This window comes from Pipistrellus hanaki (assembly GCF_964339955.1).
Source record: "Pipistrellus hanaki genome assembly, chromosome: 6".
In the NCBI taxonomy this organism is placed as follows: domain Eukaryota; kingdom Metazoa; phylum Chordata; class Mammalia; order Chiroptera; family Vespertilionidae; genus Pipistrellus; species Pipistrellus hanaki.
In genome coordinates, this window is record NC_140508.1 from 36,821,140 (window position 1) to 36,843,702 (window position 22,563).

Consider the following 22,563-nt stretch of genomic DNA (forward strand, 5'->3'; position numbering starts at 1 on the left):
TTCCCATCACACATTTCCTCTGAAGGACAGTTCATCTGAATGATTTCAGCAGAGCACAGAATAAAAAAACTAGAAATGATGGAGGCCGGGGGAAAGTCAAGGGGGAAAAAAAGGAGATTATATGTACTACTATTTGTAATACTTTAAACAATAAAATAAAAATTTTAATATAATAATAAGAAACATTTACTGAGGTTTAATATAGTCCCCTCCCTCCTTCTCCACCTCCCCTCCTCCTCCTCCTCTTCCACCCTTCCACTCTCTCTAAAAATCAATGGGAAAATATCCTCAGGTGAGGATTAACAAAACAAACAAAGAATATAAACAGGGTTATTAACTTCCAAGATAGTTCCTCATCTCATTCTCATGACCATACTTTACCTATTTCTATTATCTTCCATTAGTTACTAAGCAGTTACAATAGGACAACTTTCCCAAAAGATAATTCCTGCTATAAATATGGAATATTCAGTTTAAACTGACAAAAATATGTCCATAAACAATTGATCCTGCCCATTAAAATCTACCAGCAATAGCCTGGCACAATGGAATGATCCCATCCTGTCTGCTTCAACATTTCTTTTAGTAACTAAGATGGAGAAAAGAAAACATACTTATCAAATTTAGAGATGACAAGAAGCTGGGCAGAAAGACAAATATGCTGGATGACCCAAGCATGAACCAAAAATACTTCAACAAGCTGTTTCAACTAGCTGAATCTAACAGAATGAATTTGAACAAGAATAAAGCTAAGGTCCTGAATCTCGGCCTAAAAGAACAACTGTAGCCCTGGCCAGTGATTTTCAGTGGTTAGAGCACTGGCCCACACAGCAAAGAATTGCAGATATGATTCCTGGTCAAGGGCACATGTCTGGGCTGCAGGTTCAAACCCTGGCCCCAGTTGGGACGCCTACGGGAAGCTATCAATTAGTGTCTCCCTCTCCTCTCCTCTCCCCTCCCCTCCCCTCCCCTCCCCTCCCCTCCCCTCTAAGTTTCTAAATATTCAAATGATGGAATGAATAACCTCAAAAAATAGAGAACTACTGACTTTTGAAGAGTGAAGACATATTTTGTGAGAACTCAGCCATGTGAACTACTGACTTTTGAAGAGTGAAGACATATTTTGTGAGAACTCAGCCATGTGACTACCTTCCTACCTTCCTTCCTTCCTTCCTTCCTTCCTTCCTTCCTTCCTTCCTTCCTTCCTCTCTCTCTCTCTCTCTCTCTGTCTCTCCCCCCCACCTTTCCACTCTCTAAAAATCCATGGAAAAAATATCCTCAGGTGAGGATTAACAAAAACAACAACAGCAAACAATTGTAAAGGTACAGAATAGGCGACTCATGCCTACCTATGTGTGAAAAAGTCTTTCAGGCTTAATTAACAGTATATGTTTTAAGGGAATCAAGAGGAAGAAGAAGTTGCTCCCCAAATTAATGCAATTTTAGATACAGTAACAGAAATATAGGATCTTCTTTTTTTTTATAATATATTTTATTGGTTTTTTACAGAGAGGAAGGGAGAGAGATAGAGAGCTAGAAACATGGATGAGAGAGAAACATCGACCAGCTGCCTCTTGCACACCCCCTACCGGGGATGTGCCCGCAACCAATGTACATGCCCTTGCCCGGAATCAAACCTGGGACCTTTCAGTCTGTAGACCAACACTCTACCACTGAGCCAAAGCAGCTTCGGCGAAATATAGGATCTTCAATGCATAAAGTAAGATTTCCTATTCAGCACAGATTAGATTCTAATAGGAATACTGTCCATAGTTTTAAACATTACATATATATATTTAATATAATAATTTTATTAATTTCAGAGAGGAAGAGGAAGAAAGAGTTAGAAACATCAATGATGAGAGAGAATCATTAATCAGCTGACTTCTGCAGGCCCCCTACTGGGGATCGAGCCTGCAACCCAGGTATGTGCCCCTGACCGGAATCAAACCTGGGAGCCTTCAGTCCACAGGCAGATGCTCGATCCACTGAGCAAACCAGCTAGGGCTGAACATTATATTTTTAAGAGACAAAAGGAAAAGATAAAGATCAGAAGATATTTAACCTGGAAAAAACAGGAGGGTTGTCTTAAATATTGTAGAACAGAAATTAGACTGCGTAAGAGTTAGAATCAGAAGCAATGAGAGGTTCACAGAAAGAGAAATAATTACTCAGCATTGAATATTAAAAGCAAAACTTTCTAACAGGGAATTTCTAAATATTCAAATGATGGAATGAATAACCTCAAAAAATAGAGAACTACTGACTTTTGAAGAGTGAAGACATATTTTGTGAGAACTCAGCCATGTGACTACCTGATCTTTAATGTCCCTTCCAACCTTGGGAATTGCTGATGCTATAGTTCTAAAGTTGCACCTCTGAACGCAGTTTGTGCTTAAGAAATAACACTGTGACAATAAAAACAAGTCACGGAAAAAGATTTGGCCACTTTGTATGATATAGGGCATATTCCAAGGCAGAAACAAACTGGGGAAAGTTCAGTCCTTTTCATAAGATTTTTTTCTTAAAGCTAATCAAATCACTCATGTCAGCCTCTCACCTAAAAAGAGCTGTGTGTTTTGATGCTTGAGTGTCGTCAGAGGCCAATTCATCAACAGCAATAGTGAGGTAATGGAATTCTTCATTTATTTGAAAATTCTGTAGTTTGTTAATACACCTGCCCTCTGAGGTTTAAAAGGCACGGATTTTCTCAGACCATAAACTTACTAACTATATTAACATGCGGTGAAATGTTTTGTTTTGTTTTGTTTCAGAGTTGTTTGTTACAGATAATAGATAGGCTCAAATGGTTATCTGGGAAGGAAAGGTCAAGCAAATCAAAGACACTTTCAAGATTGCTCACGGACAATTCACTCAATGAACATAAACTGAGTTCCTACTGTGTGAGGGAATACATATGGCCAGAGTGATGGCTAAAAAAAGCCCAACCCTCCAGAGAGCAGTTAGTCTCCCCGGGGAGACAAAATCCACCATATACACAAATAGTCCTAAAAGAGAATGTTGTAAGTATACTTTTGGCTGAGTGGGATCAGAGAAAGCTTCATGGAATATAGAACATTATACCTGGGACTTGGAAAGATGAGCCAAAGTTGGATAGGAAGACACAAAAAATAAATAAAGAGAATTTCCAGCAGATGGAACATTATGAGCAGAGCAATGGAAGAGCTCAACACATGTAAAGGAACAATGCTTTTGTGGTAGGGCAGGTATAGGAAACAGAAAAATGTGCCAGCAAGGTCATAAAAGGCTTTGAAATGCCATACTAAAAAAGTCTGGACTTTACTCAGTAGACAATGGAGAGCCAGGAAGAAGGAGTATAACATTAGCACCCTGGCACTGACATTAATATCACCAGAGCTGGAAAAATGACAAATTTATGCTTACTTGAACAGAACTATGGTATTCAGAACAGTCTGATCCAGAAATATAAGCTCACATGTGCATCTGCCTTTTAAGAGCTAAACAACCAGCAAAATTTGTTATAACCTATACCTATTTTTGCTGATACTAACAGTTTAGAAAACACAGTATGGATTCAAGCTTGCTAAATGAAAGGAGGGCAAATTCAAATTATTCCATAAACATTGTACCTGATTAGTTCCATAGATATAAAACACTTTCACATATAATTTGAAACTTAATTGATGTAAAACACTTTCAAATATAAAGCTCTATGGCAAATTTCATCACATGTAAATTCAAAACAAAGAATCAGTCTTCTCATCAATAGGAAGTCTAATGAGTATTCCCATCAGTTCAACGAGGAAAATAAGATTCTAATAATCCACAGGGCTGTCCATTTACCAGCACCATATTCAGCTAATTAAAAGCTAAACTAATTTTTTTCCCTGAGTTTGTGAATCAAATTCTCTAGGTAGTTAAGGACAGAATGTACTCCTGTTGTGAAGAACTTCTATGTTTTCCTCTTCAAGGAAAAAGCACAGCACAAGGCTGGGCCCACAAATTAAGACAGTCAGATGCCTGGAATGTCCAGACCAAGCAGCCAAAGGTCAATTCTTAGGTCACCTGACCTTATAGCTTACACATTGTCCATTCTTTTCTTTTCTTTTCTTTCTCTCTTTCTTTCTTTCTTTCTTTCTTTCTTTCTTTCTTTCTTTCTTTCTTTCTTTCACATTCAGTCTATTCTTTTTTCTTTCTTCCTTTCTTCCTTCCTTTCTTTATACTTTATTGATCTTTTACAGAGAGGAAGGGAGAGGGATAGAGAGTTAGAAACATTAATGAGAGAGAGAGAAGCATCCATCAGCTGCCTTCTGCACACCCACTACTGGGGATGTGCCTGCAACCAACGTACATACCCTTGACTGGAATCAAACCTGGGACCATTCAGTACCCAGGCCGACACCTATCTAGTGAACCAAACCAACTAGGGCTCCTTTCTTTCTTCATTAACTGCTGTGAATAGGTAATTCTTGCACATGGTAACAGAAACTAAGTCTCCTTCCTGCCCACATCACCCAGCCATCCTCCCTGTTCCTCTCCCTAAGGCAACCATAGTCAGTAGTTTCTTAAGGAATCCTTCCACATATAACCCACCAACTTATATGAATATATATTCTTTTTATATAAATGGTAGCCTCCTTTTCCCCCATTTCTCATAGTGATAGCCTTTCTACAAATTGTTCTTATGTTGAGAAAATACTTTATCTTCTACAAAAAGATGTAGGTAAAGAAATCTCAACTCTATCTCTGTTTCAACCACAAATACCAGTTACCCCAGTGAAACTGTTTTTTAGATCCCAGAGATAATAGATTTCCACTAATTGACTTAGCAATTGTTAGGGTAACATCTGATCTAGGCTGAATTCAACTTATCTGGCAATTTTCCCTATTCTAAAAATGACTAAAAAATAGAAAGAAAAAAATCCTTAATAGCAAAAATAAACAAGTGCTATAATTAACAGCTAATGCAATTATGCACCAGGCATTTTGCTGTGACAGAGAAGCATTATTTCATTTAATCCTTATAACAACTCTACAATGCTGGTATTCTTCTTGTCTCCATCTTACAGATGAGGAAACTGAGTCTTAGAAAAGTAACTTGCCCAGAGTTACAAGCTTAGTAAGTATCAAAGGAGAGCCAAAACCAGTTTGGCTCAGTGGATAGAGCATCGGCCTGTGCACTGAAAGCTCCCGGATTCAATTCCGGTCAAGGGCATGTACCTTGGTTGCGGGCACATCCCCAGTAGGGGGTGTGCAAGAGGCAGCTGATCGATATTTCTCTCTCATCAATGTTTCTAACTCTTTATCCCTCTCTTCCTCTCGGTAAAAAATCAATAAAATATATTGTATTAAATAAATAAATAAAATAATATATACTTTTAAATATAAGGAGATCTAAATCCTGATCATCTGATCCCAGAGCTTTACCGTTTTTCTGCTTCATTTAATAACTAGAAGAAACCCTTCAGATTCCATTTACTCTGTTTTTCATTTAATCCTCACAAGGGCAGTGATTTAAGTTTAAGAACTAGCATCACATTAGAAATAGCATATCGGAAGGGGAAAAAAGACTGGCTAACTTGAGACAAGCATAATTACAACAACAAAAAGTAACTCCTGGCAGCCTAAAAGGAAAAAAAGAAAAATTTATTTAAAACAGACCCAAAAAATAGTACAACTCAGGTTGTACTATTAATACACTGAAGGTAAACCTACCCAGTGCAATTCAAAGAAGACAGCCTGCCAAAAACCAGTAGAAGTTATCAGGAATCACCCAGAAAATGTTAAAGTATGTTTAGAAAGTGAAAAGAAAATGAAACAAATTCAAAATGGTAAATAAAAACAAAAAAGGATTTGATGATCGCTCCTGGTATCCACTGCAAAACAAAACTTGTCGCAGGCTCTGACTAAACAACAATAATGTTTGATTCATTAAGTAAACTACTTTATAACTGGATTTAAAGAAAAGAACTAGATTTAAAGAAAAGAAGAGAACAGCTCTACTCCAATTCACATCATGGATACATTTCTCATAATAAATGTTTAATTAAATGTTGAGACGTCAAATAACATTTTGCTACTGTTCAATTTCAAAATTTCAGAGCTGTTCTGGGAGGAAAAGGAGGAAGGGAGAACTTTCATGTTAAAATATAATAAAAATTGCCCTTGAGAATGCTAAACAAACTTTTAAAAGGGGCAATCGTCTGTTCAGTTTTGCTGTGAACCTAAAACTGCTCTAAAAATATGGTCTATTTATAAAAATATTTTTAAAAAGAGACAATCTAGATTAGGACAACAAAAATATTTTTAAAATATATTTTATTGATTTCAGAGAGTAAGAGAGAGAGAAGGAAAGAGAGATAGAAACATCAATGATGAGAGAGAGAATCATTGATCAGCGGCCTCCTGCATGCCCCACACTGGGGATCGAGCCCACAACCCAGACATATGCCCTGACCAAGAATCGAACCATGATCCCCTAGTTCATAGGTTGATGCTCAACCACTGAGCCATGCCAGCTAGATAGGACAACAAAAAATATTTTAAAATGAAAACTGAATATCTGGAAGAAGTATATTAAAATAATAAAAGACTGAAAGTTTAAAAACAGTAAGAGTTCAGCTGGTATGGCATGGTGGCATGCAGGAGGCAGCTTATCAATGATACTCTCTCATGATGGATGTTTCTATCCCTCCCTCCCTCCCTCCCTCTCTCTGAAATAAACAAAAACGTATTTAAAGAACAAAACAAAATAGAAGGACAATCTGATCATTTAAAGGAATTATTGCATTAATTAACTTTGTCATTCAGTTATCAAGTATTTACTAAGCACCTACTCTGAGTATAGATTTAATCTGTGCATGAACTATTATTCTCTGTCTAAGAACAATTCCAGTTGCCCTTCCAAGATTGATAATGTTCTTAAACCTAAAATTTATTATTGAGGTTTTAAGCTTCACATTACTATCCCTCCCTCTCAGTGATTCCAGTGGCTCATAAATAATACTGATCTCTTTTACATATAAGGAAAGCAAATAATCCAGCTAGCAAAGTAAAGAAAAAAAGGAGTGTTCAAGCCCTACTCTAATCTCTCCCTAATATCTCTAAAAGGCAAGCACAGAGATGAGAAAAGGGAAGAAAGACTCACTAATCAGGAAAATCAAAATATAAAGGGCTAAGATGTAAATTCTGCCTTGTCGCAAATAACTTATCAAGTTCTCTAATATAGTGTTGTTGCCTGGTGTGCCGTAGGTGCAGACAAGACAAGAATTTTATAATTTTTCACTATTTTGTTTACTTAATATTTCATAATAAAGTAATTATAAAATACTTTCTTTGTGTTTATTTGATTCCTATTCAAGAGAATTACTTTATATATAGTCAATATAGGCACAGAGTTAAATTTTTTAACATTTTCTAATGGTGGTGTGCCTCGTGATTTTTTTCATGAAACAAGTGTGCCTTTGCCCAAAAAAGGTTGAAAAACACTGCTCTAATATGAGACTTGTCACTGTAAGATGCTTTTGCATTCACTGTATCTTTCAATCTACCTAACCACCTGTCTAGTATAAGTGCCTCATTTCAGAGAAGACAAAACGGATGCTCTAACAAGGTTGCACAGTGGTGAAGAGAGGAGTTGGAATAAAGTCTTAGCTTCCCTACCCCCTCTCCCCCCCAAAGCCACAGTATCTCCCAGCACAGTGTCAGCATCGGCTGTTTCCCCGTTCTGTGACAGCACAGGTCCAGGACCCCCTTTCCCGCTGGATCAAACAAGGAGGAAGACAACACTGCCTGCAGAGTTCAAAGAAATGAGACTTTCCTAGCCATACTTTCCTCCTCTCTGCCTAAATCTGGGAGAAAAGAATTCTTGTTATTCCTGAGGCTGACCTCCTGCCATGTACTGGCAGCTCAGAGCATCCTGTCTCACTTGCTCTGTTTGGGCCTCTGACAATGCCAGTTGTGTTTTGGCCTTGTTTTTCCCTCATGGTAGTTTATGAGCTGCTCAGAGCAGATTTGATTGGAATTAAATAGAGACCAGTGGGCACTCAGGCAGGTTTGTCACTCTGGCTGTTACGAAGGAATCCCAAAGGGGACTTTCGTGTAGTTCGTTTCCTGTACTCTGCCACCACCTAAGGCCAAGAAAGCAGAGCCTACATGGCCACACTCAAGCCTCAGCCATGTGCTAATGAATGAGTTTATTTATTTGTGAGCTGGCACAGAGACTCTTTCCCGGGGCTGTGTACATGGCCATCTCCACCTGGTTTCCTAAACTCCCTCTCCACGAAGCCTAATCTTTATGTGGGGAGCATAGAGGCCACAGGGACCGTCTGTGGGCAAACAGACAAGTGGGGTGAGGCACTTCCTGGAGCCATCTCACCTGACAGTGGGCCTACTCCAAGAGCTACACCTGGCCTAAGGCCTGCCTGTCAAACCCACTATAAAGAACAAGCTTATGGGTAGCAGGTACCAGTGTTCGTAGGTTATGCAATGTTAGTAAAATGATGCTGCACAGGCCTTTGGTTTGTGCTAAAAGCTACGTGTGAGTGTTTGAACCGAGCGACTCTGGCCGCAGGCAGGAGGGAGGAAAAGGTGTGCACATGGCCAGGGCTCACCATATATAGCAGGTCTGGAGCTCCTGGAATCCAGCATGAGCTTGAAAGCCCTACAGCTACATCAAAACTGCAGTGATGGTTTTAAAGAGCCCTCTTGCAAAGGCCAGGAGTGTCTGCCAGGCTGTTCTCTGGCTGGATTGAAACTGTTTTCCAACCCCTTCCCACCCCCACACTTCACTTCTCTTTTTTCCCAAAGGTTTCTTCCTCTAGGCTTATAAAAACATTTCAGTGTTTCCCCATCTTAAAATAAAAAAATAACAAAATGCCCCCCCCCCCATCCTGTAGTAATCATCCTCTCATCCATTTTTTTTCACTTGAAACATCTTAAAAAATAGTTTAAAATTACTTCTTCTCCTCTTAATAACAACTCCTTAAGACACATGTTCTCTGGTTCTAGTCCCCAGAGGCCAATGTAACTGCTTTCCTTGACCATCCCATGGAAGCCCCTTTCCCCTGTGTTCCCATAAGATCTGTATGTCTGCTGAATGCACTTATCACCCTATACTATTTTCAGGTTTACTTGTTGCCTCGCCCAGGACACAGACAGTAAGTGCCAAGAAACACAATTTTATGTAGTGAATGGTCAATGCTATGCTGTTCTTATTCAGAGGAAGAAACAAACCCTCATCGTCCCCATGGCCACTGAAAGGGTCACTCCAGCAGGAAGCAGCGGGCAGAAGAAGCAGTTCACATAGATTTGGATTTGAGTTTGGATCTTTCATTACTGGTAATGAGGACTGAGACAAATCCCTTAAAATTTCCCAAATTGTCTTCTCATTTGTAAAATGGAGTATTTGGACTAGATCTGTGGTGTGTAGGGTTTTTTGTTTTGTTTTGTTTTGTTTTGTTTTGTTTTGTTTTGGGGTTGTTGTTTTTTGCTAATCCTCACCCAAGGATATTCTCCCACTGATTTTCAGAGAGAGTGGGAGGGAGGAAAAAAGAGAGAAAAACATTGATGTGAGAGAGACATAGATTGGTTGCCTCCCACATGCACCCAAAGGGGGTCAGATTGAACCTGCAACCCAGGAACATGCCCTTGACCAAAAATCGAACCTGCAACACTTGGGTGAGCAGGGCAACGTTCAAACCTCTGAGGAACACTGGCCAGGGCTAGGTTTCTGGTTTTCAAACTGTGTTTTGAGTTTCCATCGAGCTATGTAAGGGTCCCTTATCACTGGGCATGTTGTAAAGACCTGCAGTGAGCAGATCATTCCCACTTCTTTAACTCGAATTCTTTGATCTATTCAAACATTGTGGCTGGGCATAAAACTTCACTTAAGGGAAAACCAATATGGCAGCGTAGGTGAGCAACTAATTTGCCGCCTCACACAATTTCAAAACTACAACTAAAAGACAAAACATCTATCACCCAGAACCACAGAAAAGCTGGCTGAAAGAGAAAGGAACACAAGCGCTGAAAAGCTGAAAAGCCTAGGCACGGAGGCATTCGAAATTGGGCTGGTGGAGGGCAACTGTGCGCACAGCTTTTTTCAACCAGAAGGGAACAAGCTCCCGATCACTTTGAAATCCAGTTTCTGGGGTCACACGGGGGACCCAGATGCCTACAGGGAGAAGCTGGTCTGTCGGCCATAGGGTCCGAAAGTGAGGGGGACTTTTTTGCAGAGGTGCGCGCAGCAATCACTACTGCACTGAAGCGCGGGGACTTGGAAACACTCAAAGGCAGAGATCGCTGTTTGCCACCCCCCAGCCTAATGACGTCCTGAGGCCCCACCCCACCCTGAGGCCCCACCCTGCACATTCTACAAAGCCGCCCAGGCTCCACACAGCTGCTTTTGCATAAGCAGCGAAAATGCCGAGAAAAGGAAGGAGATCTAAAACAAAAGAAATGGAGGAGAACAAAAGACTGAATATAGAGTTCAAAATCATGGTTATAAGGTTTTTTGTTTGGTTGGGTTTTTTTTACTTCCTTTTCAATCTTTTTATTTATTTTTAATAAATCTTTATTGTTCATATTATTACAAATGTTCCTCATTTTCCCCCCTTCCATTGCTCCCCTCCACCAGGTTCCCACCCCACCACCCTCTGCCCTTTCCCCACCCCCCACTGTCCTCATCCATTAGATGCACAGTTTATGTTCAGTCTCTTTCAACACCCCTCCCCCCCCCCCCCCCCCCGTTATAAGGTTTTTCAAGAATTTCCTAGAAAAGGCCGATAAATTTAACGAGTCCCTCAAGAATATGAAAAAGAAATTAAACCAACTAGAAATTAAACATATACTGACTGAAATAAAAAATATTATACAGAGACCCAACAGCAGACTAGAAGAACGCAAGAATCAAGTCAAAGATTTGGAATACAAAGAAGCAAAGAACACTCTTCCAGAAAAGCAAGAAGAGAAGAAAATCCAGAAAGTTGAAGATAGTGTAAGAAGTCTCTGGGACAACTGCAAGCGTACCAACATCAGAATTATGGGAGTGCCAGAAGAAGAGAGAAAGCAAGACACTGAAAAACTATTTGAAGAAATAATGACCACCAAAACCGGTTTGGCTCAGTAGATAGAGCGTTGGCCTGCGGACTGAAGGGTCCTGGGTTCGATTCCGGTCAAGGGCACGTACCTTGGTTGCAGGCACATCCCTAGTGGGGGATGTGCAGGAGGCAGCTGATCAATGTTTCTGACTCTCTATCCCTCCCTCTTCCTCTCTATAAAAAATCAATAATATATATATGTATATGAAGAAATAATGACCAAAAACTTCCTCCACCTGGTTAAAGAAATAGATTTCCAAGTCCAGGAAATGCACAGAACCCCAAACAAAAGAAATCCAAAAAGGACCACACCAAGACACATCATAATTAAAATGCCAAGAGCAAAAGACAAAGAGAATCTTACAAGCAGCAAGAGAAAAATAGTTAGCTACAAGGGAGCACCCATATGATTATCAGCTGATTTCTCAACAGAAACTATGAAGGCCAGATAGGAGTGGCAAGAAATATTCAAAGTGATAAATAGCAAGAACCTACAACCAAGCTTACTCTACCCAGCAAAGTTATCATTCAGAATTGAAGGGCAGATAAAAAGCTTCAGGGATCAGAAAAAGTTAAAGGAGTACATCACCACCAAACCAGTATTATATGAAATGCAAAAAGGTGTTCTTTAAAAAGAGGAAAAAGAAGAAAAAGTAAAGATAAAAATTATGAACAACAAATACGTATCTATCAACAAGTGAATCTAAAAGTCAAGTGAATTAAAAATCTGAGGAACAGAATAAACTGGTGAATATAGTAGAATCAGGGGCATAGAATGGGAGGGGATTGATAATTCTCAGGGGGAAAGGGGTGTCTGAAACTGGTCAAAAATCATATACCTATGGATGAGGACAATGGGGGGGAGGAAGGGGAGGTAAGGGCAGAGGGTGGAATGGGGACCAGGTGAAGGGAAGGTATGGGGAGGGGGGGTGTGTGTAAAAGATGAAACAACTGTAATAATCTGAACAATAAAGATTTTTTTTTAAAGTAAAAAACAAAACAAAACTTCACTTAAAACACACACACACAACTCTATTGGTAAAAAGACTGAAAACCACTAGGTTTCTCTGTCTGGAATGCTTTTTCATCTACTCTTTGACTTGCTAACTTCTAGTCATCATTCAGTGATGAGGTCCAGTCATCTCTTCAGTGAAGCCCTCCCTGACTGACCCACACCCCCAACTAAATTATGTACCCCTCTACTCCCACAGAGCCCTATCATTTCGTCTCATAGCACCTATCCCAGTTGTATTTTATTAATGATTTGTTTATTGTCTCTCTTCTAAACTACCTGTGAGGGCAAAAAAACAAATCTGCTGCATACAGTAGTTGCAATTACAGAATAAATGCTATAATTTTATAAATTTATGTTAAAGAGCTTCACAGACAAGCTAAAGGAGTTCATCACCATCAAACTAGCATTATATGAAATACCGTAGTGTATTCTTTAAGAAGAGGAAGAAGAAGAAAAAGGAAAAGATAAAAATTATGAACAACAAAGTTACAACAAATACATATCTATCAACAAGTGAATCTAAAAATCAAGTGAATAAAAAATCTGATGAACAGAATAAACTGGTGAATATAATAAAATCAGGGGTATAGAAAGGGAGTGGACTGACAATTCTCAGGGGGAAGAGGGTATGGAGGGTGCAGGAAGAGACTGCAAAAAATCTTACACCTATGGATGAAGGTAAGGGCATGGGGTGGAGTGGGAACCGGGTTGAGGGGAACTATGTGGAGGGAAAAGAGCAACAACTGTAATAATCTGAACCATAAATATATATATTTTTTAAAGTTTGAATTGGTGACTGGTGACTAACCAGATGATGGGAGTGAGGGGAAAGTCAAGGAGGACTCCCAGGTTTCTGGTATGGGCACCTGAATGGATCATAATGCCACTGACCAAGACAGGAACAGAGGAGGAGGCCTGTTTGTATCTAGTCCTTGTGGGGATACTGGATAGCCCAGATAGCAACCTCTCTCAGCACGTTTTCAGCAGCTATAGTCAATACTAATCCTGTTCAGCAAAAACAAAGTGAGAAATCCTGCCCCTGTTCTAAGAGCCAGCAGGGAGCCACCACACTTGGGAACCAGGGTATTCTGGTTATTAAGTGATTTGGGTTTTTGTTTTGTGTGTGGGGGGTGGGGAGTGGGAGATTTGGAGGGGGGGGGTTCTTGCTACTTTAATGATTGCTTTCTAAGCTTCACCACCTCTCCCACACTACCATCTACAGGAGGCATTTTTAAAAATATATATTTTATTGATTTTGTACAGAGAGGAAAGGAGAGAGAGAGAGAGTGAGAAACATCGAAGAGAGAGAGTCATCGATCAGCTGCCTCCTGCACACCCCCTACTGGGGATATGCCCGCAACCAAGGTACATGCCCTTGACCGGAATCGAACCCGGGACCCTTTAGTCCCCAAGCCAACGCTCTATCCATTGAGCCAAACTGGTCTCGGCTACAGGAGGCATTTCAATGCCCATATATCTCTAGCAAGTCCACTGAGCTTGTAATGTTGGATTTGGCTATCCCTTGATTATCCCCCTTGGAGCTTCAGGCTAATAGAAAAGGGATAGAAGAACACAGCTTCTCCACAGACTTGGGGTGAATCCATTAATCCTCCTAATAAATTTTGCCATTTTAGCCATTTGAAATGTACAGTTTAGTGGCATTAATTACAACAATGTTACCCAACCATCACCACCGTTTTTAAAACTTATCATCACATCAAACAATTCCTTACCATTAAAGAGTAATCCTGCCGAAACCGGTTTGGCTCAGTGGATAGAGCATCGGTCTGTGGACTGAAAGGTCCCAGGTTCGATTCCGATCAAGGGCATGTACCTGGGTTGCAGGCACATTCCCAGTAGGGGGTGTGCAAGAGGCAGCTGGTCCATGTTTCTCTCTCATCGACGTTTCTAACTCTCTATATCTCTCCCTTCCTCTCTGTAAAAAATCAATAAAATATCTATTAAAAAAAAAAAAAAGAGTAACTCCTAATTCCTTTCTCCTCTCAGCCCCTGATAACCTCTAATCTACTTTCTGTTTCTATGAATTAGTTTATTCTAGGTATTTCACAGAAGTGGAATGATACAATATTTTCTTTTTGTGTCTGGCTTATTTCACTTTCCAAGTTCTTATCTACGATCTGTGTTTTGCTTTTGAGATCCCCTCAACCTAAAATGCCACCTCTTCTCTGACAGAAATTCTCCTCACCCTTCATGGTGCATCTCAAATGTCACTTCTACCACAGAGCCACTCTCCTTTTTTTCTTTTTAAATCCTCACCGAAGATATTTTTCCATTGATTTTTAGAGAGAGTGGAAGAGAGAGGGAAAGACAGAGGAATATTGATGTGAAAGAAACACATTGATTGGCTGTTGCCTCCTACATGTGCCCTGACCAGGGCACAGGCCAGGGAGGAGTCTACAACGGAGATACATGCCCTTAACCAGAATAAAACCCAGGACCCTTTGGTCCGCAGGCCAGTGCTCTATCCACTAAGCCAAATCAGCTAGATGCCAGAGCCATTCTTTATCCAACAGCCCTCACCTCCCCACCACCACCACCAAATCTGGATTTAGTCACACCTCCTTGTGCTTGCATAATGCCTGCTGTTACCTTGGGCACATCACCTGTTTCACTGTCATCCATTACACGCAATTGTACTAGACATCTGTTTTCCACTAGACTAAGTTTCCTGAAAGGTGCACACCATGTCATATCCTTCTCTCCAATACACCACAATCCTTATCACACAGTAGGTCCTCAACCAGAGTTTGCTGGTTCAAACTGAAAAGCTACTGATTCATCCCACCAAAGCTTACAGATCATGAGAGCTAAGGGAGGCAGGGTGGAGGGGGAATCAAGGGGAGATTTGAAGCAGACAGCCTCCCTCCTCCCACTTAACTGGTGGTGGTACTCCCCACTGCTCTAAGAAATTAAACCAACCTCGCAAGGAAGACTCAGCAGACATGTTTGGAAATGGTGGTCAACTTAAAAGAACTGCAAGTAGTTTCAAGGTTCTCCCAGCTGCTATTAGTCAGGTATTGACCTTGGGATGTGGTCACAGGGATTATATATTTTATTTTGCCATCCACTCCCTCTAACACTCTGATACCTCTAACTATATGGGCAATAAAGAGTCTTTCATACAGCCTCTGAATATTATCTTTGAGCTCCTCTGGGAACAGCCTAGCCTCTCAATCCTCCCACTTTTCCAGTGAGTAATTCACAGTGCCTCCTCTGCAGTCCCTCTTGAAAAAGTAGTTTTTCTCTCATTATATCCAACTTCCCTCCCTGAAGCTTTTCCTAACCTTCACCATTCAGACAGAAGGTAATTTGCCTTCTCAGCTGCCTGATTTAAAAGACATGGTATATTTCAGAAAAAACAGGTAGAACTAGTAAAGGTTTTGATAGTTGTGGCTTCCTCTGTGATCCCATAAGCACTACATACTCAGATTTATTATAGAACTTAGCCATTAATTTACAACTGGCCTCTGTACATGTCTTATCTCCCTCACTAGACTGTAAGCTTCTTAGAACTATTGCTTGTTTCCAACAAATTTCCCAGGACAGTGTGCATGCAATAAACTACCAGCTTAAAAAAATAACAACATAAAATGAACTGCTACTTTAGGTCCCTTAGCCAATCTCAGTGACTGAGTTCAGAAGAAGAAATATTTCAGAGGTGATCAAAACCAAAAAGTCTTTATATAGTAGTCAGTTCTGTGATGCAAAGCTCAGCTGAAGGGAGTCTCAAACAAGGGTCCTTTTGACAGGGCAACCATTCCCCATGTTCCTCAGATACTCACTATGGTCAAAGTAGTAAACTTAGTTCTCCAGAATTTACTTTCCCAAGACCTGGCAGTTCAATAAATACATTCCCCAGCCCCCACTTCAATGTCTCTCCTATATCCTTCTGACCTTTAATACTGTGTAACATTAGATGAAAAATTAATTTTTTTTGGCTACTTATTTTGCAGCTGAAGAAAAAATATACTGTTTAAGGTGTTAAATATTTTTACATGCAACAAACCTGGCATGAATCTAACCTGTATGCACATTTTAGAGGTACAGGCGTAAATGTCAGTGCTATAATTTGTTATAGGTTTCTGATGACCAGCAATGAAAATGACCACGGATTCTCACAATTCAAACCACTTTTACGTAAATGTGAACTTTCCTAAAACAGCCAAGGGAAAGAACTTTCCATCTAAGCTCATAGAGTCTCTTAGAGATACTGATAAAATTGTTCACTGGCTTAGATGGTCTTTGAGAAAATCCTGAAAATATTAGCTTCTTTCTGGAACTATGCTTTGACCTTTAATAAAAATGTTCTTCAAGACACCAATTACTATTAAAATGAAAGAACAGTTTTTAATGTCTGAACCAACTGCCATTTCATATAATCAGCCCTGGTGGAGGCTATAAGTTACAAATCAGCAGCATTTAAAGAAAACATATTTGGCAACTTCACTTAAATTGCTCACTTACCAGACATGAAGAAGAGTTATAAGAAACCATGAATTGAATGTATCAGGCATCTGACACCCTAGAAAATAACAATAAAGTATAAATATATATGGTTCCAGCAGAGAAATACTGACTACATTTTAAATACTGGTAGGAATTTGTTCAACTAAAATATATGGCAGTTATAGTACTTTCTGATTATACTATCAGAGTAGGCCAGGGAAACCACAGGGCAAGACCATAAGTTGAAAGAGCATTGAATGTAGTGAGACAACCAGCCTTCTATCCCTGTTATCACCTTGCAGTTCAGTCTTCGGCAAATCAATTCTCTTCTCAGAACCTCAGTTTTCTCACTTTGTATACTAAGTAGCCTAAACGATTTTGATGGTTCCTTCCAACTTGCATGTAATTCTGCTATTTTTCCTTCCTGTTCTCAAATTCTCCTGGAAAACTAGGCAGATAACACCTTGTCTATTCCACTGAAGCATAGGCTTTTTTCACTTGAGCCCCACTGAGAAGTCTTAAGTTCTTCTAGTCTCCTTTCCTTAAGGGTTACCCAGTATGATTCACCTGAAATAAATTATCAGGAGAAAGAAATGGGATCTAGGAAGTTGTAGCTGAATAAGAAATCAGACCATTTCTAACAAAAGGCTGTTCATCACCTCCAGGAATGATAAAACTTGGCAGGACTTCTGGGTTTAAGATCCCAAAAATCAGGTCAGTGCTCAGGCATCCAAGCCTCTCAATTTTCAGATCTCTAAGAAATGCCTCTGACTGGATGAGGGGGTCCCTCATTGAATGTACTCTCCCTATTACATGATCGGGATAAAAGCTGAAGCAAGAGGATAAAGTAAAAGAGAACCAGAGGATAGAGTCTGTCCCATGGAGCAATGACTCAAGAAATAAGTGGAATCTTCTGCCTTTCAAGAAACAATGAAGTACACAATGTACTAGATAACCAATAGGAGTTATTAGAAGAGAAAACACAGAACAGGACCTCTGTGAGGTATACTAACACACCAAAAATAATAAAAAGCTATAATTCATTGTGGGCTTACTGTGTGCCAGACATTAATAATAGGTATTTTACATTCATTGGCTCAATGAATCGTCCTCCCAACAATCCTATGAAGTAGATATTGATATTATCCCCACTTGACAGGTGAGAAAACAGACTATTAGAGGGATCAGGACAATCGCCCAACATCACAGCTATGAAATAAATGAGACATGTGGGATCAAATTCAGAGCTGCTTGATGCCAGATTCTGTGGTCTTAATTGTCAACTCTCTCTCTCTCGAATACTAATATCAGAAACTAACATTCACTAAGGGCCCATAGATCCACTTCTGGTCATATCAATACCTTATCTCACTTAATCCTCATTTTATCCCTGAAGGGAGGCATTATAATCCTCATTCTAGAGATGAGGAAATGGGCTCAAAAAGGCTAAGTAACTTGTGGGCAGCCACAATATTAATGAACTAGTGGCTGGGTTGGGGTTTAAGTCCAGGTCTGTCACAAAGTGACAACCAAAATATTCTGGTGAGCTTACTGGGAGGTGCCCAGCAGCTGTCAAGTGGACTTCCTCCTGCAGCTCAGCAGGAGGGAGGTGAAGGCTGGCCTGGCTGGCCATACAGCTATTAAGACACAAGCCATCTGAGAGTGGGCCAACCACCCTCCACCTAGAACAAGAATAGCCATGAGAAACTCTCAAGCCCGGATCTGAAGTTGGGTCTTTTTTGGATGCTAGAACAAAACATTAAAAAGGGAAATTTTCTTGGAAGTCTGTCTTTCAATCTGGAAAATGAAGTTTGGCTGCTTCTAAAGGACAATCTGTTCAATTGCTACCTTTAGATCAAAGCTTCTCAGCAGCCTTCAGGAGCCTTTCCAATTTTCTCAGAGAGGGAATCAGTTCTTGGGTTGGAAAGCACAGACAGACAGGCCAGCAGCTGGACGTGGGTCACAGTTTTCCTTTCTGGGGGTCGGCTCAGGGCTGAGGATGGGAAAAGAGCTGGTATATGATTGACTCCCTGTGTCCATTAGGGTCAAAACAGAAACCCACAGTGTAAAGCCCTAAAAAATAAGACAACTGAATATTTGACTGTGAATAACACAAAAACACAGCAGATTCTTTAGTTCGATGAAATGAGTTTAAACACTTCAAAGTTAAAACCTGCTGTGGAGTCTTTTGCCATAATCACACTTGCTCCAATAAACACTCAGTGCATTATTTCTGAGACTAGTACTTTCTCCCTCGACACCAAATTGGAAAAAATTAAAAAATTAACATAGTTGTTCTTTAATGCAGGCTCTGTGGACAAGCTGCTTGATTTAAAACCTTAACTACCTTTCAGTCGCTATGTGACTCTGAGTCAAGTTACTTACTAGTAGCCTCTCAGTGCCTCAGTTTTCTTCCCTATAAAAATGGGGTGAACAGAGAACCTACCTTATAGGATTTTTGTAAGGATTAAATAAGCCCTGTAAAATGTTTAGCAAAATGATTATATTTAATAGATACTCAATACATATTCAGTATTGTTGGTTTTCAGTGAGTCATTTAAACATTAGAAGTTAAATTATCTTTGGAAAAACTAATTTCAGACTGTGTCAAAAAAAAATGATGAACTTCAATCATTGACTCATTCATTAAAGAGTCTCTCCTGAAAGTATTATCTCTTCAGGCCTCACAATAAAACACTTTGCAGACAGCAATATGGAATTAAACACAAACTTTACTGATTGGCCATCTCTGATCCAAAGTGCTTTTCATAACCGAACTGATCTCTAAAAGACCAGTTAGCAAAGCACTGCCTGCTCACAGAAGGTGTGATCATTGGGGATTCTGACTGGGCTGTTAAGGTATCTCACCAGTCAGAATCCCCAATATCTAGCTCTCTGGATCAAGATCTTTGAACACTGTGGCTCTGAGATGACAGAGTCTACTTTGGCATTTTTTGGAGGCCTGTCCAAGAGGCTGATATGCATATTGTTTACTTCAAGTAAACTACGGGTAAAATATCCATTCTTATAATCTTTCTGAAATAGCACTGGCCTCACTTTTGTTGAAGTGAGAATGACACTGATAAGCTACCTGAGGCTCTCTATCCTTTTAAAAAATTACTAAACTCTCAGAACTTTAAAAAGCCAAGCCCTAAAATACTAAAAATCCAAGGGACCAATGGCCACTTGAAAGGTGTAATTCATTCTCGCTCTCTCTCTCTCTCTCTCTCTCTCTCTCTCTCTCTCTCTTTCTCCTTTTATCCCAAACCTATCTGGCCTACTCTTTAGAACCTAACATGCAAAAAAAGTCAGTCTCATTATTTTATAGATATTCTTTATCTGCCTACAAATGTTATTTTCAGATTGGCTTTATTTTTATTATTATTCACTAGCCACAGTTTTTAATTTCTTTGGTTTGATTTTAAAATGTAATCTACCTACAAATGACAAAGATGGACCACAATGGAGCATAATACAAATTAATACTCTATGGTTCTAAAAAGCAATTCTCAAATTGAGTCTTAGAAAATCTGAAGTCAGCTGAAACCGATTTGGCTCAGTGGATAGAGCGTCGGCCTGCGGACTGAAGGGTCGCAGGTTCGATTCTGGGCAAGGGCATGTACCTTGGTTGCGGGCACATCCCCGGTAGGGGGTGTGCAAGAGGCAGCTGATGGATATTTCTCTCTCATCGATGTTTCTAACTATCCCTCTCTCTTCCTCTCTTTAAAAAATCAATAAAATATATTTTTTTAAAAAGAAAATCTGAAGTCAGAGTGAGTGTCACTGAAAAATATATTGCCTCCCTAGTTAACTACTTCAATGGACAAAGTTAGGACAAAGCCCATTGAGAATACACACTTTAATATTTATAAACAACAATTTACTATACTAACAGAACATCTCATAAGCAGTTCTTATATAAGTATAATAGAATATCAAAAGATTAGATAAATTACAATTTCTAATTTGCAGTTACATTCGATCACAAACAATGTACATAGTGGGAAAACTCCTATATTTTATTTTATTACTAGAGGCCCGGCGCACAAAATTCATGCATGGGTATGGTCTCTAGGCCTGTCTTGCGATCAGGGCCATCTTCCCTAGCTGCCCACAGCTGGCCCTGCCCCCACCCAGCCACCCAGTTCCCCATTCGCCATTGGGTGATTGTTGCCTGACAGCCAGGAGAAGGGACCAGGAGGTCAGCTGTTTCTGCAGCTTGCTGACTCCGCCCCTGCTACGGGTGGCCATCAGGCAATCGGAGCTTGCCAGGTGAGAAAAGGACGAATAGGTGGTCAGTGCGCCTCATAGTGACTGGTCCAGTGGTCGTTCTGGTTATTCTGCCATTGGGGTCAATTTGCATACTACCCTTGTATTATATAGGATTACTAGAGGCCTGTTGCATGGATTCATGAACAGGGGGTGGGGTCCCTCAGCCTGGCCTGTGCCTCTAGCAATCTGGGACCTCTGGAGGGGGTGTTGGGGCCTAAACCAGCAGTCAGACATCCCCTGAGGGATGTAGCAGGTGCCAAACAGCAGGTGGCCAGGGAGGAGCCCAAGCCAGGGCCGGGGTTGGACCACTCGTGCTCATCCCAGCCCGCTGTGCCTGCCACCGCCACTTGGTAGCACTGCCATGAAGTTGGGAGAGGCTCCCAATGCCACAGCAGCTGCACTCACCAGCCGTGAGCCCAGCTTCTGGCTGAGCAGCACTCCCCCTGTGGGAGCACACTGACCACCAGGGAGCAAGCTCCTGGTGGCACATGATAGCAACTGGTCGACTGGTTGTTCCAGTTATAAGGTTGCTAAGGCTTTTATATAAAAAGATTTTTTTTTAATATCAGGTATTTAATATATTTTTTTAAAATATATTTTATTGATTTTTTACAGAGAGGAAGGGAGAGAGATAGAGAGCTAGAAACGTCGATGAGAGAGAAACATTGACCAGCTGCCTCTTGCACACCCCCTACCGGGGATGTGCCCACAACCAATGTACATGCCCTTGACCGGAATCGAACTTGGGACCTTTCAGTCCGCAGACCGACGCTCTACCACTGAGCCAAACCAGCTTCGGCAGGTATTTAATATTTTTAAAATTGATTTCCGAGAGGGAGGGAGAGGGAAAGAAATAGAAATATCAATGATGAAAGAGAATCACCAATTGCCTCCTGCATGCCCCCCACTGGGGAACAAGCCCACAACTCAGACATGTGCCCCTGACCAGAATCAAACCTGGGACCCTTCAGTCCACAGGCTGATGCACTATCCACTGAGCCAAACCAGCCAGGGCTTGAATTTTAAACTAGATGACACAGGGTCAAGGCTTGACTATGCAACTTTGGGCAAATTACTTAGCCTCTTTATCGTTTCAACTGTTTCTGAAAACAAAATAAAAATGAACTTAAATATGTCTAATTATTCAATATTCTAATATTAACTCAGGAATTTTCAATAATGAGGACTGGCTAAGACAAAGATAAGTAGTAAACATCATTTCGAAATAATTATAATAAATTTGAGTTATTTATTGAATCAAATATTAATTAGGTGTCTTAGAATGAGGTTTTAAAATCTGATGAAAAATATGTAAGCACATGGATTCAGGAAGCTACTTAAGAAAAATCCAGTTACTAATATTTTTAGTTTCTTCATCAGATAAAGAATTTTTTCCTTTCAAACTATTTGAGAAACTATTTTTCCTTGCAGACTAAATGAGAAACTATTAAGATTAAAAGAAGCAGGAAAGTTTACTTTCTTTACTATGAATAAATAAGAAATGGCCCGGCCAGTATGGCTCATTTGGTTGGGTGTCATCCTGTGCACTAAGACAGTAGTCGCCAACTTTTCAAACCTCATGGACCACCAATTGGCAACCACTACACTAGGAGGCTGCCAGTTCAATTTCCAGTCAAGGGTATGTGTTCCAGTTACAGACACCAACCCCAGTAGGGGTTTAGGGATGTGTAGGAAGCAGCCAACTGATGTTTCTTTCCCTCTCTCTCT

At 40.3% G+C, this 22,563-nt stretch overlaps 1 protein-coding gene across 1 annotated transcript in view; it reads right to left on the reverse strand.

Annotated features, from left to right (window-relative positions):
• The window catches only part of UQCC1 (ubiquinol-cytochrome c reductase complex assembly factor 1), a 107,286-nt gene that overhangs the window by 50,329 nt on the left and 34,394 nt on the right, over positions 1 to 22,563 (reverse strand). Inside the window, exon 6 of the mRNA XM_084888614.1 lies at positions 16,582 to 16,639. Within this exon, the coding sequence (XP_084744740.1) occupies positions 16,582 to 16,639 (58 nt within the window). The remainder of the gene's footprint in view (positions 1 to 16,581; positions 16,640 to 22,563) is intronic.